At 38.1% G+C, this 18,400-nt stretch overlaps 1 protein-coding gene across 5 annotated transcripts in view; it reads left to right on the top strand.

The window, feature by feature from the left end:
* Nucleotides 1-8,237, top strand: part of LOC137955872 (myosin-15) — a 132,283-nt gene extending 124,046 nt beyond the window's left edge. For 2 of the 5 annotated variants that reach the window (XM_068803054.1, XM_068803057.1), the window contains 3 exons: nt 1-81; nt 175-257; nt 7,031-7,640. In XM_068803054.1, the coding sequence (XP_068659155.1) occupies nt 1-81; nt 175-257; nt 7,031-7,160 (294 nt within the window). In that variant the 3' untranslated portion in view covers nt 7,161-7,640. Of the gene's footprint in view, nt 82-174; nt 258-7,030; nt 7,641-7,687 lie in introns of those variants that run through there. The other 3 variants (XR_011113188.1, XR_011113189.1, XM_068803055.1) reach the window with 3 other exon arrangements.
* The last annotated feature ends 10,163 nt before the right edge of the window (nt 8,238-18,400 follow it).

The following is an 18,400-nucleotide window of genomic DNA, read 5'->3' as shown; positions in this document are numbered from 1 at the left end:
GCTTTGACTGTGCGGCAAATTTATCGCATATGTACTATGTATTGGGATGATAAGTACAGCACACAGAGTGTCTCCAGTGAGGCAAGTTGACTTAGGACTTTTTCTTATTGTTGTTGTCCTAGTTAGGTTTATGTGCACATGCTTTTGTAAATAACACTGCCGGGGAACTTGCAGGTGGTTGCAAAAATGAGAGAGATATTGAGCAAGGATTCTCAGAACTTCATGTCAAATTCTTTTTTGTTAGACGACGATCTAAGGTAATTATTCAGAAGGAAAATGTCTTTAAAGGAGGAAGTATTTCACTCTGTAAGCAGTGGCCAAAGAAAACTGTCCACAGCTAATCATAATTTGTTTTTTGGGAGGATCTTGAACCTGTAGAAAGTTTAAACTGTTGCAGCATAGTGAAATTTCTGCTAGAATGCCTGTTTAAATTGAAAAAAATTTGTTGGTCAATTGTGATGGCTATCAATGGATTGCATCTTTTTCCATGAAATAGGTCCCAACCCAATTACTTGACCTGACAGAACTGGATGCTGATTTAGGATCCTTGTGTACTTTGGCCTTCAGTCTGCACCGTTAATTTGATTGCCATTATGATCTAGGCTGTCTTTTCCTATAAGATTGGAGATAAAATAAACTGGCATGCATACTAAGACCTCAGCTAGATAATTTTCTTATGAAAGTAATGATTGAGTTCCAAGGTTATTTTATATTGCTGGTGTAAGAATTGAACTGGAAGCAAAGAACAAAGGAGACAACATTATTATAACTGGATGTGACAATGATTACATCAAGTGAATGAAGAACTGTGTGTTATACATATGCATAACACAGCAAGCTAGAACAAGCCTATTTTGTTTTTAGTTTCTAGTTATTTGTATTACACTAAAGGGTATTTCTATCTTTTATCTTAAACTCTTGATTTGATTAATAAAGAGAATCCAGAGTAATATAGTTTAGAAAACTGTCCCTCTATTTTCTGTTGTGAACTTCTTTCTTCTCTGTTTTGATTTATCCTCCTTGCCAGTCTGCATCACTATTTTCTGTTGTTTATGACTTGTTGAAGTTGTATGAGAATATCAGCTCAAGGGTATAAAGGTCATTTTACATATCATATACTTTATATTATGGCACTATCTTGTCAGCATGTTTGATTTAGTTCGTGTACAAATTTTTATATTCAGTGTTAAGTTGGGTCCATGGCCCATCCCAAAATGACTATCCAACTTAGGAAGCCTCTTTCTCAACCAATAAACTCAAGATCTTTGTACTCATCAATCTATGTGGGACTATTCCTTAACATTCCCTCTCACGTGTAGACCCTCTTTTGTTGCTCTACAGGTGGATAATTTAGGTATAGGTCCTTTTTTGTGGTTCTACAAGTGGATAATTTTAGGTCTAGGCCATCTTTTGTAACTCTATAAATGGATAATTTTAGGTGTAGGCCCGTTTTTGTGGCTCTACAAGTGGATAATTTAGGTGTAGGCCCACATATGAGTACCTGCTCTGATACCATATTAAGTTGGGTCCAAAGCCCATCCCAAAATGACTAGCTAACTTAGGAAGCCTTTTTCCCAACTAATAAACTCAAGGTCTTTGTACTCACCAATCTTTGTGGGACTATTCCTTATCACATAGGAAGAGTCGAATGGGAGTAATAAGGGAATAAGTATTTTCCATGTAAGAGAGACATTTTTTGTCATTTCTGTAATTTATGACTTAAAAACCTATTAAATAGCATTGGGAATCGTGCAAAACCCCCCAACACAGCTCATTTAAAGTTTGTGCCTGTTTTCTCTCCTCTTCCTCACTCTCTCTAGATTTTTCATAATTTTCACATGGTATCAGAGCAATAATTGTTGTTGGGAGTACATCTTAGCTTGAAAACCTCCTCTTTATCTGGACTTGTTGGCTTTTTGCTCTCTTCTTACCAGATTCATGGAGTGATCAGTCATGGAGTCTCCCGTTCGGTTGGGGATTAAATGATGAGGAATTGTTGGCTTTTTGCTCTCTTCTTACCAGATTCGGCAGTTCTATTATCCGGGAGTGCTCAATTGATAAGCTGATTTGGAAGCCCAGCAATAATGGCCGATTCACAGTTACTTCTGCTTACTCTCATATCATAAAGCAAGACTACAATATTCATGAGCACAAGGCGAATCTGGCTTTGAAAACTCTCGGTGCCAAGCAAAATCAAATTTTTCGTGTGGTCGGCCATTAGAGAACAGATTCTTACTTTGGATAACCTTCATAGAAGAGGTTTCACCGCCCCCGATCTTTCTTGTCCCCTTTGCGGTGAGTGCAAAGACGCAGTCCAGCATGTCCTCTTTCACTGTGGATTTTCATGGCAAGTTTGGATGTATATTTTTCAGAAAATTGGGCTATAAGTGGGGCTACATCAGGACCTCTTTGGCACCTTTGAGATGATTCGAGGGATTCTCCTTCCTTGACTGGGCAAGTTAATACTTTCGGCTTGTCTTGTGCATGTTCCATGGTGCATTTTGCTCAAGCGGAGCAACCGAAGATTGAACTCCAAAGCTAGCACCCCGAACAACACGTCTTCTCATGCCATTGGCCTCATCTCGAGCTGGCTTCATACAAGGAAGGATTTTGCCACTCTATCGGGGGTTTCCCTTTGGAAAAATTGGAATTTGATCACCCATATGTCTGGACCCTACAGAACTCCGAGTATGGTCATCTGGGATCCTCCCCCTTCCGACTGCATTAAGCTAAATTTTGATGATAGTGCTATTAGATGTCCTGAGCCGACTGGACCAAGTGGTGTGTTAAGAGGTCACAATGGAGACCCTATTGTTGACGAGAGAACAAAAAATTAATAACGGACGAGACAAAATTTACGGTAGTTCAGCTGAGCCTACGTCCACCGGAGTGATAGGGATTAAACTTCACTAATAATAATTAGGGTTACATAATCATTATATAATATTAAACCTTAAGAGGTATTTGAGTCGAAAAGACACAAATACCCTTGTACATTAATATCCCCCCAACCTTATATTATATGAGCCATATGCTCAACAATCTCCACCTTAGCTAATATTCAGCATAACTTAAGGACTCCACCTGGAACAATAGGTTGGGGGTTGTCTCTCAGCTAGCAACTGAAGACATTTATCAAGTCCAAGCAGTGCTTGAACTTATCTGTAGTAACAGGTTTTGTCAACATGTCTGCTGCATTCTCAGAAGTGTGAACTTTTTCAAGCAGTAGTTCACCTAATGAAACCAATTCCCTGATCCTGTGAAACCTCACATCTACGTGTTTGGTCCTCGCATGATACACCTGGTTCTTTGCCAAATAAATGGCACTCTGACTATCACAATGCAACTGAACTCCACCTTGTTGGACACTCAACTCCTTAACTAACCCTATAAGCCACAAAGCCTCCTTGGTAGCTTCAGCTACTGCCATATACTTTAACTTAGTAGTAGATAGTGCAACTATAGATTGTACCATGGACTTCTAACAAATAGGTCCTCCCACAAGACTAAATACATAACTTGTGGTAGACCTTCTGTCATCCAAATCCCCTGCATAGTTTGCATCCACATATCCCATAACTGAAGGAACACTCTGTTGTCTACTGATCATGATGCCATAGTCTGTAGTACCCCTCAAATATATGAAGATCCACTTGACTGCATCCCAATGTTGGCGACCTGGATTTAAAAGAAACTTGCTAACCACACTGATAGCTTGTGCCAAATCTGGTCTCGTACAAACCATAGCATACATCAAACACCTACCGCACTGGCATATGGGACCTTTGACATGTCATGAACTTCATCATCTGTCTTTGGGCACTGAGCGGTCGACAATCTAAAATGATTCGCCAAAGGTGTACTTACTGGTTTTGAATTACCCATGTTGAACCTGTCCAACACCTTCTCAACATAGCTATGCTGAGATAGCCATAATCTCCTGGAAGCTCTGTCCCTACGAATCTTCTTGGCCACACCCAAATATTTCATGTCAAATTCTCTGTTCAACAAAGTCTTCAACTTGTTGACCTCACTCATATTCTTTGCAGCAATCAACATATCATCCACATAAAGTAACAGAAAAATAAAAGAGTCATCATCAAGGCTTTTTACATAAACACAGCAATCATACTCACATCTGTTGTAGCCAATCCGGATCATGTAAGAATCAAATCGCTTGTACCAATGCCTCGGAGACTGCTTCAGCTCATAAGTGATTTCTTCAAATCACAAACCAAATGTTCCTGTCCAGGGTGACTAAACCCTTCTGGCTGTACCATGTAAATTTGTTTCTCCAATTCCCCATGAAGGAAAACTGTCTTTACATCCATCTGCTCCAACTGCATGTCCGAATGTGCTACTAATGTCAACACTGCCCTGATGGAAGTGTGTCTGACCACAGGGGAGAAGACCTCATCATAGTCAACCCCTTTCCTCTATAACCCTTTGCTACCAGATGAGCCTTGAATTTTTACCCCTCTTTTTCTGATATTGCTTCTTTCTTTTGATAGACCCACTTGCACCCTATCGCTCTTTTCTCCTTGGGAAGCTCCACCAACTCCCATGTCTAGTTTTTATGCAGAGACTCCATCTCTACCACCATATCACCCATCCATCTACTTTTCCCCTGGCTTTGTTCTTCCTCCTGAAGAGTACTAGGATCCCCCGCTACTAGTAATAAGCGCATAAGAAACCAAATCTTCAAAACCATACCTGGTAGGTGGCTTGATAATGCGTTTGGGTCTGTCTGTGGCTATACGGTGATGCTACTGTTCGCCTGAGCTAGAACTTTCTGCATGCTGAGTATCCTTTTCTCTACCATGGTTTTCTAGCTCCACCTGCACTACATGCTCATTGGTGCTGCAATTTTCTGGCACCTGTTTCTCTTCTTCCCGAGTACGTTGCAACATGGCTTTTTCATGAAAAAGCACATCTCGACTGATCACCGTCTTGTTTGCCTTCGGATCCCAGAGCTTGAAGCCTTTCACCCCTTTCTGATAGCCCAGAAAGATACACTGTCTTGATATATTAACTGTTATTTCATTAAGGGCATTTTGCGAATTTCTCTTGTCTCGCGGTTGCCCTAATCTTCTCTTGATAATTGAGGGGCACCGCTATTAGGGTTTTATCATCACCAAGGAGCTCAAGTTGCAGCCCGAGAAGTTAGAGAGAAACACTTGTAAGTGTGTGCTTTCTCTTGTAAAGTATTTCATCTTCATAGTGGATTATTGCAGCGGCAAAAGACAGGACGTAGTCTCACGTTGAGGCAAACTTGTATAAATCTTGTTGTGCTTTTTCGTGCTTGTTTTCCCCTTTTTCGTATTTATTATTATTGTTCTCATTAGTTTGGAATTAGGGCGTTTAATTCCTAACACAGCTCATCCAGAGCTTGTGCCACTTTTCTCTTCTCTTGCTCACTCTCTCCTGCTCTCTCTCTAGATTTTTCATACTTTTCACAATTTTCTATTTTTCCCTGTGGCCAAACTTAATCCTATTTGACTGTTATTATTTTTTGTTGTTTATAATGACTGGACATTGTTTTAGCTTGATGTTAAAAATGCATTTCAAAATCGTGGTTTAACAGAAATTGTTAATTTTACATTGTTTATGTAATTTTACTCTTTTATTTTTTGTCTGTTTCACCAATTTGTAGTCCTGACTTTTGTTACTGCTAACTTACAGCTTTTGTAACTACTTGTAAAGCCTATCTATACTAAACTTAAATGAGAATTATCCTTGCACGTTGTGATTTTGACCCAAATCTTGCATGGTATCATAGTTGTAACCAGGGCATCTTCAAGTTTGTTTCAAGGCTTCTCTTTTGCTTCCCATGGCTGCCACCAGAAACTTGTCTTCTAAATTCGTTTTCTCCAACACCTTCTCCTTTCTCACTTTCTTCTCCTCTTCTAGTCAACATCAACTCACCAGTATCAGTTGACCTAAATCAATTGAATTATATTGTCTGAAAGTCAATTTATCTCCCTCTTTCGAAAATTTTCTATGCTTCTTTTCATGTCCATGGTTCCTCTATCTGTCAGCCCCAAATATTATGAGTGCTGTTGTCCAAATCCAGAGTACTTTAAGAAGAAAGATACTACTGTTAGCTCTTGGATCAACGCTATATTGTTAACAGATTCTTGAAAAATTTTCTCCACAACAACAACCACAGCGAAGGACTTGCGGTTGACTATTGTAAAGTATTTCCTTGATCGAACTTCTTGTGATTATCATCTAAAACATAAGTTGTCTACTTTGAAGAAAGGTCAATTGTCTATGACAGCTTATTAGATATACTTAAGCACCTTAGTGATTGCCTCTTGAGATCGAGGGTGACTTTGCTATGGTGGTAAGGTGGTTCTCTTTTTGGCTTTGGCCACCTTTGAGGTTGCATGATGAAGTTCTTGATTTGTGTGAGGGTCTTCAATTGAAGGGGTTGCATAATGTGAGAAGTGTGAATGGCTTGGCAAATGCACTTGCTTGGACAGATATTTCTCTTTCTGGGCCTGTGGAGAGTTCAACTTATGTGATTGATACTGGCTGATTTGTTAGTTTTCTGTTTTTGATCTTTATTCTTCGTTCAGTTTTTAGTGGTATTTGGAGGCCTTTTATTAAGTGGCCTTTTAAGAGTGGCCCGTAGTCTCTTGTAGTCTCTCTTTTTCTCTTTAATGCATTGCTCATTATTTTCTAGGAAGAAATTGTATACTGTTTTTTTGACTTCTCACGTTACTCTTGGGTTACTCCACTGCAATTAAAGTAGAAAGTTTTTCAAAAAAGTGTGTATACCCCAGGATTGTTTCTCACAAGCGTTTTTTTCTTGTTTTTCCTGTTTGTCAAAAAAGTAAAAAGGCATGAGAAAAAACATGTGAGCAAAAAATGCTGTTTGATTATGACATGTCAGTAAGTAATATTAAGACAAAAAATTGGAATTCAGATATTAGTGGGAGATTAGTAGGGCATTAAGTTTCTGTTCTTGTGGTTTGTCTTCCTCTCGTGAATATGTTCTTGCTAATACAGTTTTATAATATTGCAGCATTCCATTCTCGACTGATGATATCTCAAAGGCCATTCCTCCTATAGACCCTGCTGATGTCGAGCTCCCACCACTATTTCATGAGATCCCATCAGCTCAGTTTCTACTAGGGCATTCTGATGAGTTTTAGTAACAAGTTGGAGCAACATGAGGTGCAACCAACACTACTTTGGCATTTGAAATATGAAATCCAAGTAAATCAGCTGTTTGAATACTTGTTAATGTCAAACAGCTTTCCTGTAAAAGGCGGGAGAAAAGGTTGCACAAGACAAATTTTGTTGTCATACAATGGAGGAAAAACAACGCTGCAAGATAGGTAAAATATGTACAGCTTAGAGTTAGGGCTTTACTAATGGATACACTACTTCCGTTGTTAAAGAATCTGGACTGAATAAATATGAGGATGCCGAATCCAGTCCAGAATGTGGCCTTCAAGGCACATGTAGAATTGTTGTTTCATTATTTTTTAAATTGTTTTTTTATTTATGTAAGTAGTCATTCAGTAGCCTCATTATTTTAAATCTGTATCCCTTTCACGACATTCAAATGCTGCGTTTCACTTTGAAAATGTTTATTCGACTGTTTATTAAGAGAGATATCTGTTGTTTTTGTTGCCTCTGGTTGATTTTGTTTATTGTTTATTGTTTTTTATGGAAGGATGATTTTAGGAGTAACGATGGTGTATAGATGTTTACCCGGGATTTTGACAGGTAAAATGGACCTTGTGACATAAGAAAGTTGGCACCAAACAGGGCTTCAGACTTGGTGTCCCAGATGAAGGAGCTTTAAAGTTTAAACTAGAATAGGATGTTTCATAGTTAAAGGTTTCAAGCGCTCAAGAGACTAATTACTGTATAAATATTTTTTGAATTGGACAAGTAGTGTTGAAACCTTAGCTCTTTTACTATTGTGTGTCCCATTTCTTCTAACCAAAATCTCTATGCTCTTCTCCTATTCTATTTCTCTTTAGCCGATTCATGTGAGATTAGTTAAGAGCTGTAGTTGTAAATATTTCAGAAATTGGACGCGTAGAGGATGCATTGCAACCCTAAAGTCTTTTGCAGAAATTTTTGCCACCCTTCTAACCATAATCTTTATTTTCTTTGCTTTTCTTCCATTCTTTTCTAAGCCAATTAATGTGAGATTCTTTCTTCTCACTCTCTCTAAGTTTGAGGATTATGACAATTTTGTATTAGAGTGGATTGTTTTGTGGGATTTGAAGACCAAATGTAACGAATCATAGTTCCGTTATATTTGGAGAATGCAACATTTTGCTCTTGCTCCTTTTGTCCTTGGAAGTGATCAACAATATGGGTTTAAACCAGATAGATATCAAGTCCCATGAGGTACAAGCCTAAAGGAGGTACATGGGTTTGTATGTTTTGTAGTTATTTAATATCTTTTTCGCCTATGCCTGATTCTTCTTTTTTAAGTGAATTTCCATTTGAAAATATATTTTAAAAAAATAAATTTACTTATCACTATAAACATGTATAAATTTATAGTAGTTTACAACTGTTATATCTGTTCTGAAAGTATTTTTATGTTGTAGCTTAATTTATGATATAAAAGCCAAATAACATTTACATCTAAAAGGCGACAATTGGGATTCACACACTATGTTACCCTTTTAAGGGATTTTACAATAGCAAATAAGGATACCAAGTCAAGACCCACAAAAGGATTTTTGTAGCTAACTCAGCAATACAAGTCTATACCCAAAAGGCGGTTTCAATAAGTCAATCCATAATACAAGAGCTTTTCAAACATTAGGTATGGCAGGGGTCACTTGTTTATAGTTTTAGAAGTTATAATGCCTCTAATTAGGTCTAAGAATTTCTGTAAATGGCATTCTAATTCCCTTTCAACTATAAAACTAGGTGGTTGTTGTATATAAATCTCCTCCTTAATAGTTCTATTGGGAATTAATATTTTGCACATCAAGTTGAAACATCGACCGATGAGAGTTAACAGTAATAGATAATAAGAGGTGTACCGAGTTGAGTTTGGCGATGGGGGAGAAGGTTTCCTCATTGTCGATACCATCGCATTGAGTGTAGATTTTTGTTACGAGACAAACTTTAAGGCGGGCCACAAAACTATTTGGATTGTGTTTAATTGTGAAGACCCATTTATAACTCATTGGTTGTTTTCTAGATGGGAGGGGAACAAATGTCCAAGTCTGATTTTATGATTTGATAGACCTCTTCCCCAAAGGGCGGCTCCCATATTTGCTTGATATTGGAAATTTTGGATATTATCCTAATCTGAAATCTAGTGATAACAAATGAAACAAATAATTCTACAAAATTCTTCTATGCTCATTCCTTCTTTTCATAATTGGACATCCTTGGAATCATCTTCCTTCCCTTTCCTTCACTTCCTTCTCCTTTCCCATTTGTTAATCTCACTTCACCTTTTCAATATGGGTGACATCAAGTCGAGTCGAGTCCGAACCTTCTTATATTCGAGTTAGGCTTAATTTAAATATTTTAAACTTGAGCTCGAACCGAACCCAACCTTGAGCCTAAAATTATAATCAAACTTGAGCTTAATAATTTTAATTCGAGCTCAAGTCGAGTTTGAGCTCCAACCTACATTTAAAACATTGCATAAAATATATATCAAATAAATTGTATAAAAATTATGCATAAACTCTACATAAATTTGGGCGTGACCTCTGTACTTATACCATATATAAAATTGTCTATACACTCTGCATAAAATTGTTCTTAAACACTACATAATATTATGCATAAAGTTTCTTCAATAATCAAACACAAAAACATGTCTCTTAACTGCTTCATTTGAGTCACAAAAACCCACAGGTCCATGGAATGCCAGAAGTACAACACCATTGCTATCTGTGATGACCTTGCCCACACCAACGGCCAGGATTGTCAATTGATGACTTGTTGAAAATTAAGTAACATCCAACTGCCAAAACTAATGACAAATCTCAATAAAGGGGGCAATTTTGGAGGGAGCTAGCCCAAAGCAAAGTCTAATTAATTGAGTGCTCTATCACTGACCCAAGGAAGTTGTGTTTATTGTTGAATGTTTTGCCATTCTTTCTAACCAGGCTCCATGGGACAACTACTCCAAAAAGCTTTACCACATTTTGGTAGGGGCCATGTATGGTATTATGCTATAAACTATGAGATTTTGACTGACATATTCAGATTTTGAATTTCCTGAAGATGGTACCCCATACTGTGCAACTGAAAGAATAGTGTAAGAAATTTTGTAGTGAAAAGATTGAAGAGGAGGACAGAGTGAATGATATAAGATGAAAGGAGCTCATGAATAGTCCAACGAAAAGGTTTCTCATGAACTAAGTTCTGTCAGGTCATTGGTTTCAACCCAATCCAACTTATTAAGAAAGGGTATTAAGACTCTTAACTGATACCCTTTTCATAAAAAGTTAGGTCAATGATATAGATTTCAATCATTGAGAATCCTAACTAGGAAGCACTATTTCTGATCTACCAAATCCTTGTCTGACTAGAGCTCTGGTGGTATTATAGCTATTGGAGACAAAGTCTTTGTTGTTTACTTTCCATTATACTTCCAAATGAATGAAGAAGAATTCAAACCAAAATGACAATAAATAGATTTAGCCTTAACTTCACCAGTAAACATGCCCATTCCTAACAAGTAACCTCGAAAGAAAACCGCCTACCACCGCCAAGAATAACATATAACAATTATATGTAACAATAGCTACAATTGTAAAACTTCCAAAAGGAACCACAAACATCATGTGTGCATATTTAACAAAATTTTTGTACACCTCAAAATTATGTGTCAGAATGAGCTTTTGTCATTCTTTCTAACCAAGCTCCATGTATGGTGTTAGAAGATGGGCTCAAGCCCACAAGCTCAAGGCTAGTAAGCCCAGACACCTAAATGGTGGCATATAGGTAAAATAGGATATTTTCCATAAAGATGGCATAAAAGTATAAATACTTGTTCTTTTTATGTCTTTTCTTTTATCAAGTTGTAGCCCTAACGGCATTGGAAAGCTATAAATAAAGGCATTGGCTAAGAGGTAAAGCATTGAAGCTCTCCCCTATTTTCTCCAGAAATTCGTCCAACCTCCCTCCTCACTTGGTCGGCGCACTTCATCCAAACCCTCTCCATCTTAGTTCTTCTCCTTCTCCTTCTCCTTCTCCTTCTCCTTCTCCTCTCCTTCCACTCTTCTTCTTCTTCTTCTTCTTCGTCGATCTAAAGTCCTCCACATGAGATCCTAAATTCTACATGGTATCAGAGCAAGGAGTTTAGGATCCCCCTTGATAAAGTATACAAGGAATTATTTATAATGTTTGTCCAAGAATTTGTTCATGAAAGGAATCCAACCATAAAGAGATAAGTCAATTCTGGCCATTATTTACAAACTCTTTCTTTAATTATTGAATTCTTGATTTTTGAATTACGTCAAGTCAAGATAATCTTCATATCAGAGGTCTGGAAGATTTATCTCTTATGACTTAGAAGGTGTTATAATCTTGATCTTCTTGTAGCTAAATTACAAGTTTGATCTAGATTAGTTGCTACTAGTGTTTTATCAAGTTTGATAAATTGATGATTTGCGATTCGGTTACCTTTATGTAACTTGGATCAATTTTCTTTGAGGTGGAATTCCAGCACATGCTGCTATAAATTCTCTCACTTGATGTTGCTCATGGGATCTTGTTATGTTATTGGATGACCGTCATATGGTTAAAATTCCAAGACCTACTTATCTCTATTACTTTGCTACTCTTGAAATCCAACAATTGCCCCTTTTTTTTACGATGGAGTGTTCCCATGAGCTGAGAAAACTTTGCTTCCTTGAGTCCTGATTTGCCTCTAAGTATTTCTAAAGAAGATAGTGGTTCTCACATGTTTGCCCACGGTTTGTGTGGGAGTTTGGATTAAGGCATAAGAGTTTGCATCTATCCTCTCCTCTTTGTTTTTCCATAAGAATATAAGAAGAATTGAGTGATGGCTGGATGTTGTCCCCACTTGACAAAAGCCCAAATTCCTTGATGATTTGGTGCTTGCTCTCGTGGAAAATTTATATTCCTTCCATTGTCGGTGTCTGATTTGGTCCACATTTTCTTCAAATTGCATTAACTGGTTGTTATTTGAAGACGCCCCTTGTAATTGATCTCGACATTTGAATTGCCTCATGTTGGAGATTGGACATACAAGTAGTAAGAGTGACATACTCAACATTACTACAATCCCATTAAGAGGTCACTCCAATTATCTTAGTTGCTGACAATCAGTACGGTGAGTTCTCATTACTCATGACTTTCTCTGTCACGTTATCAAACTCCCTCCTCCGATTAATTAAGAAGATGTAACCTACCTCAAGTAGGTTAAAATGATAACCAAGTTATTAGTTGGTTCATCAATAGCATGGAAGAGCATGTAGCTAACAATGTGGTCCACTTGGAAACAGCCAAGGATATTTGGGACACATGTGCTAAGCTATACTTCAGTACGACCTCTATACAAAAATTATTCGATGTCTTACAAAGTATGTTGAATACTAAACAAGGAGATAACATTCATGAGTTTTTGGCTTGGTTTCGGGGCCTTCTCCAAGAATGGAAAATCGCTCAGCCATATTCAATAGACATTGCAGTTCAAGAAAGGCAACGGGAGGCCTTGGCAACAGCCATTTGCTTGACAAATATCAAGCCCTACCTTGAGGTTGCTAAGACCCAACTTCTTAGCTCCTTTGTTCTTCCATCCTTCGATGACATCAATGTCACGTTGCTACGGATCCCTAATTCATCTTCTACTTCCCCCATTGATGCTCCATCTACTATGTACTCCGAAAATAGGGGTATATCATCCTCATACCGAGGACGCGGCAGAAATATTAGAGGGGGTCGCAATAGAGGTGGTAGAACGGGTCCGACCCATTCTCACACTGAGCATCGCCTTTGCACTTATTGTGGTGGTCAGAACCACCTTATGAAAACTTGGTGAAAACTTCATGGTAAGTCTGATTGGGCCACAACTAACCCATCTTCCATTAATGTTGATAAATGGGAAGAAATGGTTCTCCCAATCCGGGAAAGTGACTCTCACTGCTGAAGACTATGCCGCATTTCAGAAGATGAAGTCTCTAATGGAGTCCTCCATTCCACCGTTACCTACTGTTGCTACCACCATTGCCTCGGGTATGCTTTCTTCCTATTTATCTTCTTCCTCTTGGATTATCGACACCGGGGCCACCGAACATCTATTAGGTAACAAACACATGTTTCATTTCTTATCTCCATGTCTTCCCCATAAATTTGTTACTATTGCTAATGGTACCCAAACCAAGGTACTTGGCAAGGGGTCCTCATCTCTTACATCTTCTATCCCTCTTCAAGATGTTTTGTTTGTCCCTCATTTTCCTTCAAATTTGCTTTTGGTTAATCAAATAACAAAAAATTGAATTGCTCTGTCACCTTCTCACCCTCTTCTTGTACATTTCAGGATCTAACTACGAAAAGGGTGATTGGTGGCGGCCATGAAAAAGGGGGTTTGTACTACTTCACTCTTCTACAATTAGCTGCCCTATCATCCACTACATCCGAAGCACAACTTTGGCACAACCGGCTTGGCTATCTGTCTACATCTTTACTTCGTCATTTACTTCCTTTATTAAAATCACTTTCTACTTTCAATTGCGAGGTTTGTCAATTAAGTAAACCCCATAGGAGTACATGTTCTCCTCGCCTTACAACTACAAGTATTGCTCATTTTGCTTTAATACACTCTGATGTATGGGGACCTTTGTGTGTGTCTAATGTTTCTCAAGTTAAATACTTTGTTACATTTGTTAATGACTTTACCTGAGTCACTTGGTTATATCTATTTAAAGAATGATTTGAAATCCTTCCTATTTTTAAAACCTTTCATGCTATGGTGTTGACTCAATTTGGAAAGAAAATTCAAATCCTTAGGTTTGATAATGTAAAGGAATACTTATCGAATGAGTTCCAATCATTATATGAGGGTAATGGGCTTATCCATCAAACATCGTGTGCCTATACCCCTCAACAGAATGGGGTTGTTGAAAGAAAGAATCATCACCTTCTTAAAGTTGCTCGGGGCCTCCTCTACTCCATGAAGGTACCCTACTTTTATTGGCCTCATGCTATACTTACGGCTTATTTTCTTATCAATAGGTTACCTTCATCTGTTCTTAACAATAAAACTCTTTACTCTATTTTATTTCATTATGAAGATCCCTTTTCTCTTCCTCTTAAGGATTTTGGATATACATGTTTTGTCTATGTCTTCCCCCACAAAAGAGTAAGGTTGATCCTCGTTCTATGAGGTGTATTTTTTTGGGGTACTCTCGCACCCAGAAATGATATGTCTGTTATAATCCTACCCTTTAGAGGATGTTTGTATCTCGAGATATGACCTTCTTTGAGGACACCTCCTTCTACTCCTCGCATGATGCTCCTCCAGGGTTGACATTTCCTCCTACCTCTCCTTGTCTACTTGTGCCTTTCAATGTCGATATTACTCAACTCCCTGAAGCACCGGTCGCCACCTCACCTGTGGAGTTGTCGGATCCACCCTTCTCCTCCTATGTTTGGGCTAGAATTTGATACTCAGCCTATTGCTTTAAGAAAGGAATGCCATTCCTATACTACTTTTCACCCTATCTCCAACTTTATATCTTCACCATCGTTTGTCTTCCAATTGCTCTCAGTTCTTTGCATCTCTTTCTTCGAATTTCATTCCATAGTCTATCATGAGGCCTTGAAGCATCCAAGATGGAAGACAACTATGGATGAATAAATGCACGCCTTATATGAGAATCAAACCTGGTACTTAGCATCACTCCCAAAAGGAAAAAAACCAGTTGGTTGTAAATGGGTTTTCTTAGTTAATCATAACGTGGATGGGTCCGTTGCTCACCTTAAAGCCCGACTCCTTGCTAAAGGATACACTCAGTGCCATGGGATAGATTATGATGAGGCTATGGGATATATTATGATACGACCTTCTCTCCTGTTGCAAAATTAAATTTGGTACGTATCCTCTTATCTTTTGCTCTTAACTCATCATGGCCAGTATATCAACTCGATGTAAAGAATGTCTTCTTAAAATATGATATACGCGAGGAAATTTATATGGTTCAACCACCAGGCTATGTGGTTGAGGGGGAGTTAGTATGCCAGTTAAAAAAAATCCTTATATGTGTTTAAACAGTCCCATCGGCTTGGTTTGATAAATTTAGCCAAGCGCTTCTATGGTTTAGTTTTCATCAGTGCTCGATAGATCATTCGGTATATTTTAAAGATACTATCAAAGGAAAAATATTATTAGCTATATATGTTGATGATATTATCTTAACCAACAATGATGCACATAGCATATAGGAAGTGAAAAATATGATATGTCAAGAATTCAAAACTAAATATCTGGGACTGCTTAAGTATTTTTTTGGGCATAGAAGTTCTTCAATCCAAACATGGGATAATATTGTCTCAGCGAAAATATATCTTTAACCTCCTCGAAAAAACATGAATGAAGGGGTGTCGACCAATTAACACACCTATGGATGCAAATATAAAATTATGTGCAATGACTGGAGAAGATATTGATATTGGCAAATATCAAAGACTTGTAGAAAATTGATCTATATCACAATAACTAGACCAGACATATCATATATTATAAGCATGGTGAGTTAATTCATGCACAAATCACAACTTACCCACTGGCGGGCCTTAGAGAGAATATTATGATACCTAAAAGGAACTCCGGGAAGAAGATTGCTTTATAAAAAACATGGGCACTTCAACATAAAAGGTTTCTCATATGCAGATTGACCTGGATCACCTGATGATAGGAAAGTTTACGTTTGGATATTGCACTCTTGTTGGAGGAAACTTGGTTACATGGAAAAGTAAGAAGCAAAATGTGGTTGCAAGATCTAGCGCCAAAGCAGAATACAGAACTATGGCCCACACAGTTAGTGAACTTTTATGGATCAGGACCCTTCTTACCGAATTAGGATTTTATGGAGGTCCCATGGGTCTACATTGTGAGAACCAAGTAGTCATTCATATTACTTCAAATCTAGACTTCCATGAAAGGATTAAACACATTGAGGTGGATTGTCACTTTATACGATAGAAGTTTCAAACAGGAATAATCTCCCTCAAACATGTTTCATCTCAAGAGCAAGTAGCAGATATCCTCATTAAACCAGTTACCTCTAAAATCCTATCCTTTATATGTGACATGCTGGATATCTATGATATTTTTTTCTCCTCCAACTTGAGGGGGAGTATTGGAAGATGGGCTCAAGCCCACAAGCTCAAGGCTAGTAAGCCCACTCGTCTAAGTGGTGGCATATGGGTAAAATATGATATTTTCCATAAAGATGGCATACAGGTATAAATACTAGTTCTTTTTATGTCTCTTCTTTTATCAAGTTGTAGCCCTAAGGGCATTGTAAAGCTATAAATAAAAGCACTGGCTAAGAGGTAAAACATTGAAGTTCTCCCCTCTTTTCTCAAGAAATTCGTCCAGCCTCCCTCCTCACTTGGTCGGCGCAACTTCTTCTCCCTTAATCCAAATTCTCTCTATCTTGGTTCTTCTCCTTCTCCTCTCCTTCTTCTCTTCTTCTTCTTCTTCTTCTTCTTCTTTGTTGTTCTAAAGTCCTCCACATGGGATCCTAAATTCTCCGTATGGCATTAAGCTATAAACTAACAAATTGAGACGTTGAATTTCCTGAAGATGTCAACTCATACTGTACAATTGAAAGAGTAGTGTAAGAAAATCTGATAGTGAAAAGACTAGTGAGAAGGACAAATTGAATGATGCAGGATGAAAGGAGCTCATGAAAAGTGAGCTAAGTTCTGCCACATCATTGGTTTCAACCCAATCCAACTTATTATGAAAGCGTATTACGACTCTTAACTGAATGAATATAGTAACAATTAACATGAGTAGATAAAAATGCATAAAATCGATTGAGTTACCTTTGTTCGACTTCCGTCACTTCCGTCAGTGACGAAAACAAAAATGACATGAATATCAGCAGTCAGTAGATAAATAATGCAAAAAAATCCATTAGCTTACCTCTGTTCGACTCTTCTGTCACTTCTGTCGGTGACAAAAATAAAAAAATACGAATACTAGTAGATAAAGAATGCAAAAAATCGATTAGCTTATCTGAGACCTTTGTTCTATCACTTCCGTCGGCGACGCTTGATTACAAAAACCGATTGAGCGATGAAGATCGGAGAGGAACATCAAAGAAAAGGAAGATGAAATCAAATAAAAAACCAAAACTTACTTGAAGGGGAAGATTGCAGACTAATTATTTCTGGGAAAGATCGGAGAATCACATACAAGCCAATCGATTTTCTTTCTATCTTCCCAAGCGCCAAATCTCCATTTCCTAATTCCCCAAACTTGTTGTCGGCCACTGTAGTGCCGAATCCTGATTTTCATTCGAAGCATTGTTAAGTAACGATCCGGCTTATGAGCTTTTTAACCAAACCACGGTTCGTTAACTTAAACGAGCCCAATCTCGATCTCAAATGCAATTTGAGATCGAGATAAACCGAAACAAATGAAACTGAAACTGTCGAGCTTGAGGTACTCGTGAACATGCTCAGTTCGAAGCCACCCCTACTTCTCAACCTCCATTTGTGTTATTCATTCTTTGTACTACCTCGAACAAGAATGAGCAAAGCTAGATCCAATATCTCCATTCCATTGGCAGCCATCGATTTTAGGAGCATCACAAGATGCCTTATGGCTCACAAGAATCTCATCCGGAGAGGAATATGTGGTGCTATTAGTCTATATAGAAAACAACTGACAGAAACATAGGAAAAGAAGAAGAACGCACAAAAAGTGATTGGATTTCTCCTCTTAATGAGCACAAAGAAAACAACTCCGGAAGTGTGAACTCTACACAGCAAAAGGATGGTTATTATAACTTGTCAAATCGTCACAAAAGCCTCCAACAGTGTGCACCACTAGAGTCATTTTCTATAACTCATCAATAAGCTGGTTTGCCATATGAATCTATTGCCAGTAAGTGTGAACGTAGTCTGGATTCTTGACCGGAAGTGCTCCCTACATAGAGAGGTCATTTTCATTAATCGACACTCACACTGGTCCTCCTTCACCTTCTGGGCAGTCATTCTGTCTCATTCGATCAATCCACAAGGCCTGAACAAAGTGGTGTTCTACTGTTCTAGTGATGGGGCCAATAGGTGTTTGTCGAAATGCAGCAACAAGTCCTGCTGTAGGCTGCGCCTTAATTTATTATTCCCTCCGTTTGTTGTTAAGCTCCCATCACTTGCAACGCTCACGTTAGACTAAAAATTAGCAAAGGAG

Source organism: Aristolochia californica, unplaced genomic scaffold (assembly GCF_029961685.1).
Source record: "Aristolochia californica isolate CCGP_79_NKW_82.1479 unplaced genomic scaffold, dmAriCali1.0.hap1 SCAF_2, whole genome shotgun sequence".
In the NCBI taxonomy this organism is placed as follows: domain Eukaryota; kingdom Viridiplantae; phylum Streptophyta; class Magnoliopsida; order Piperales; family Aristolochiaceae; genus Aristolochia; species Aristolochia californica.
Note: the sequence above shows the minus strand (reverse complement) of the source record. Positions and strands in the feature narration are given on the sequence as shown.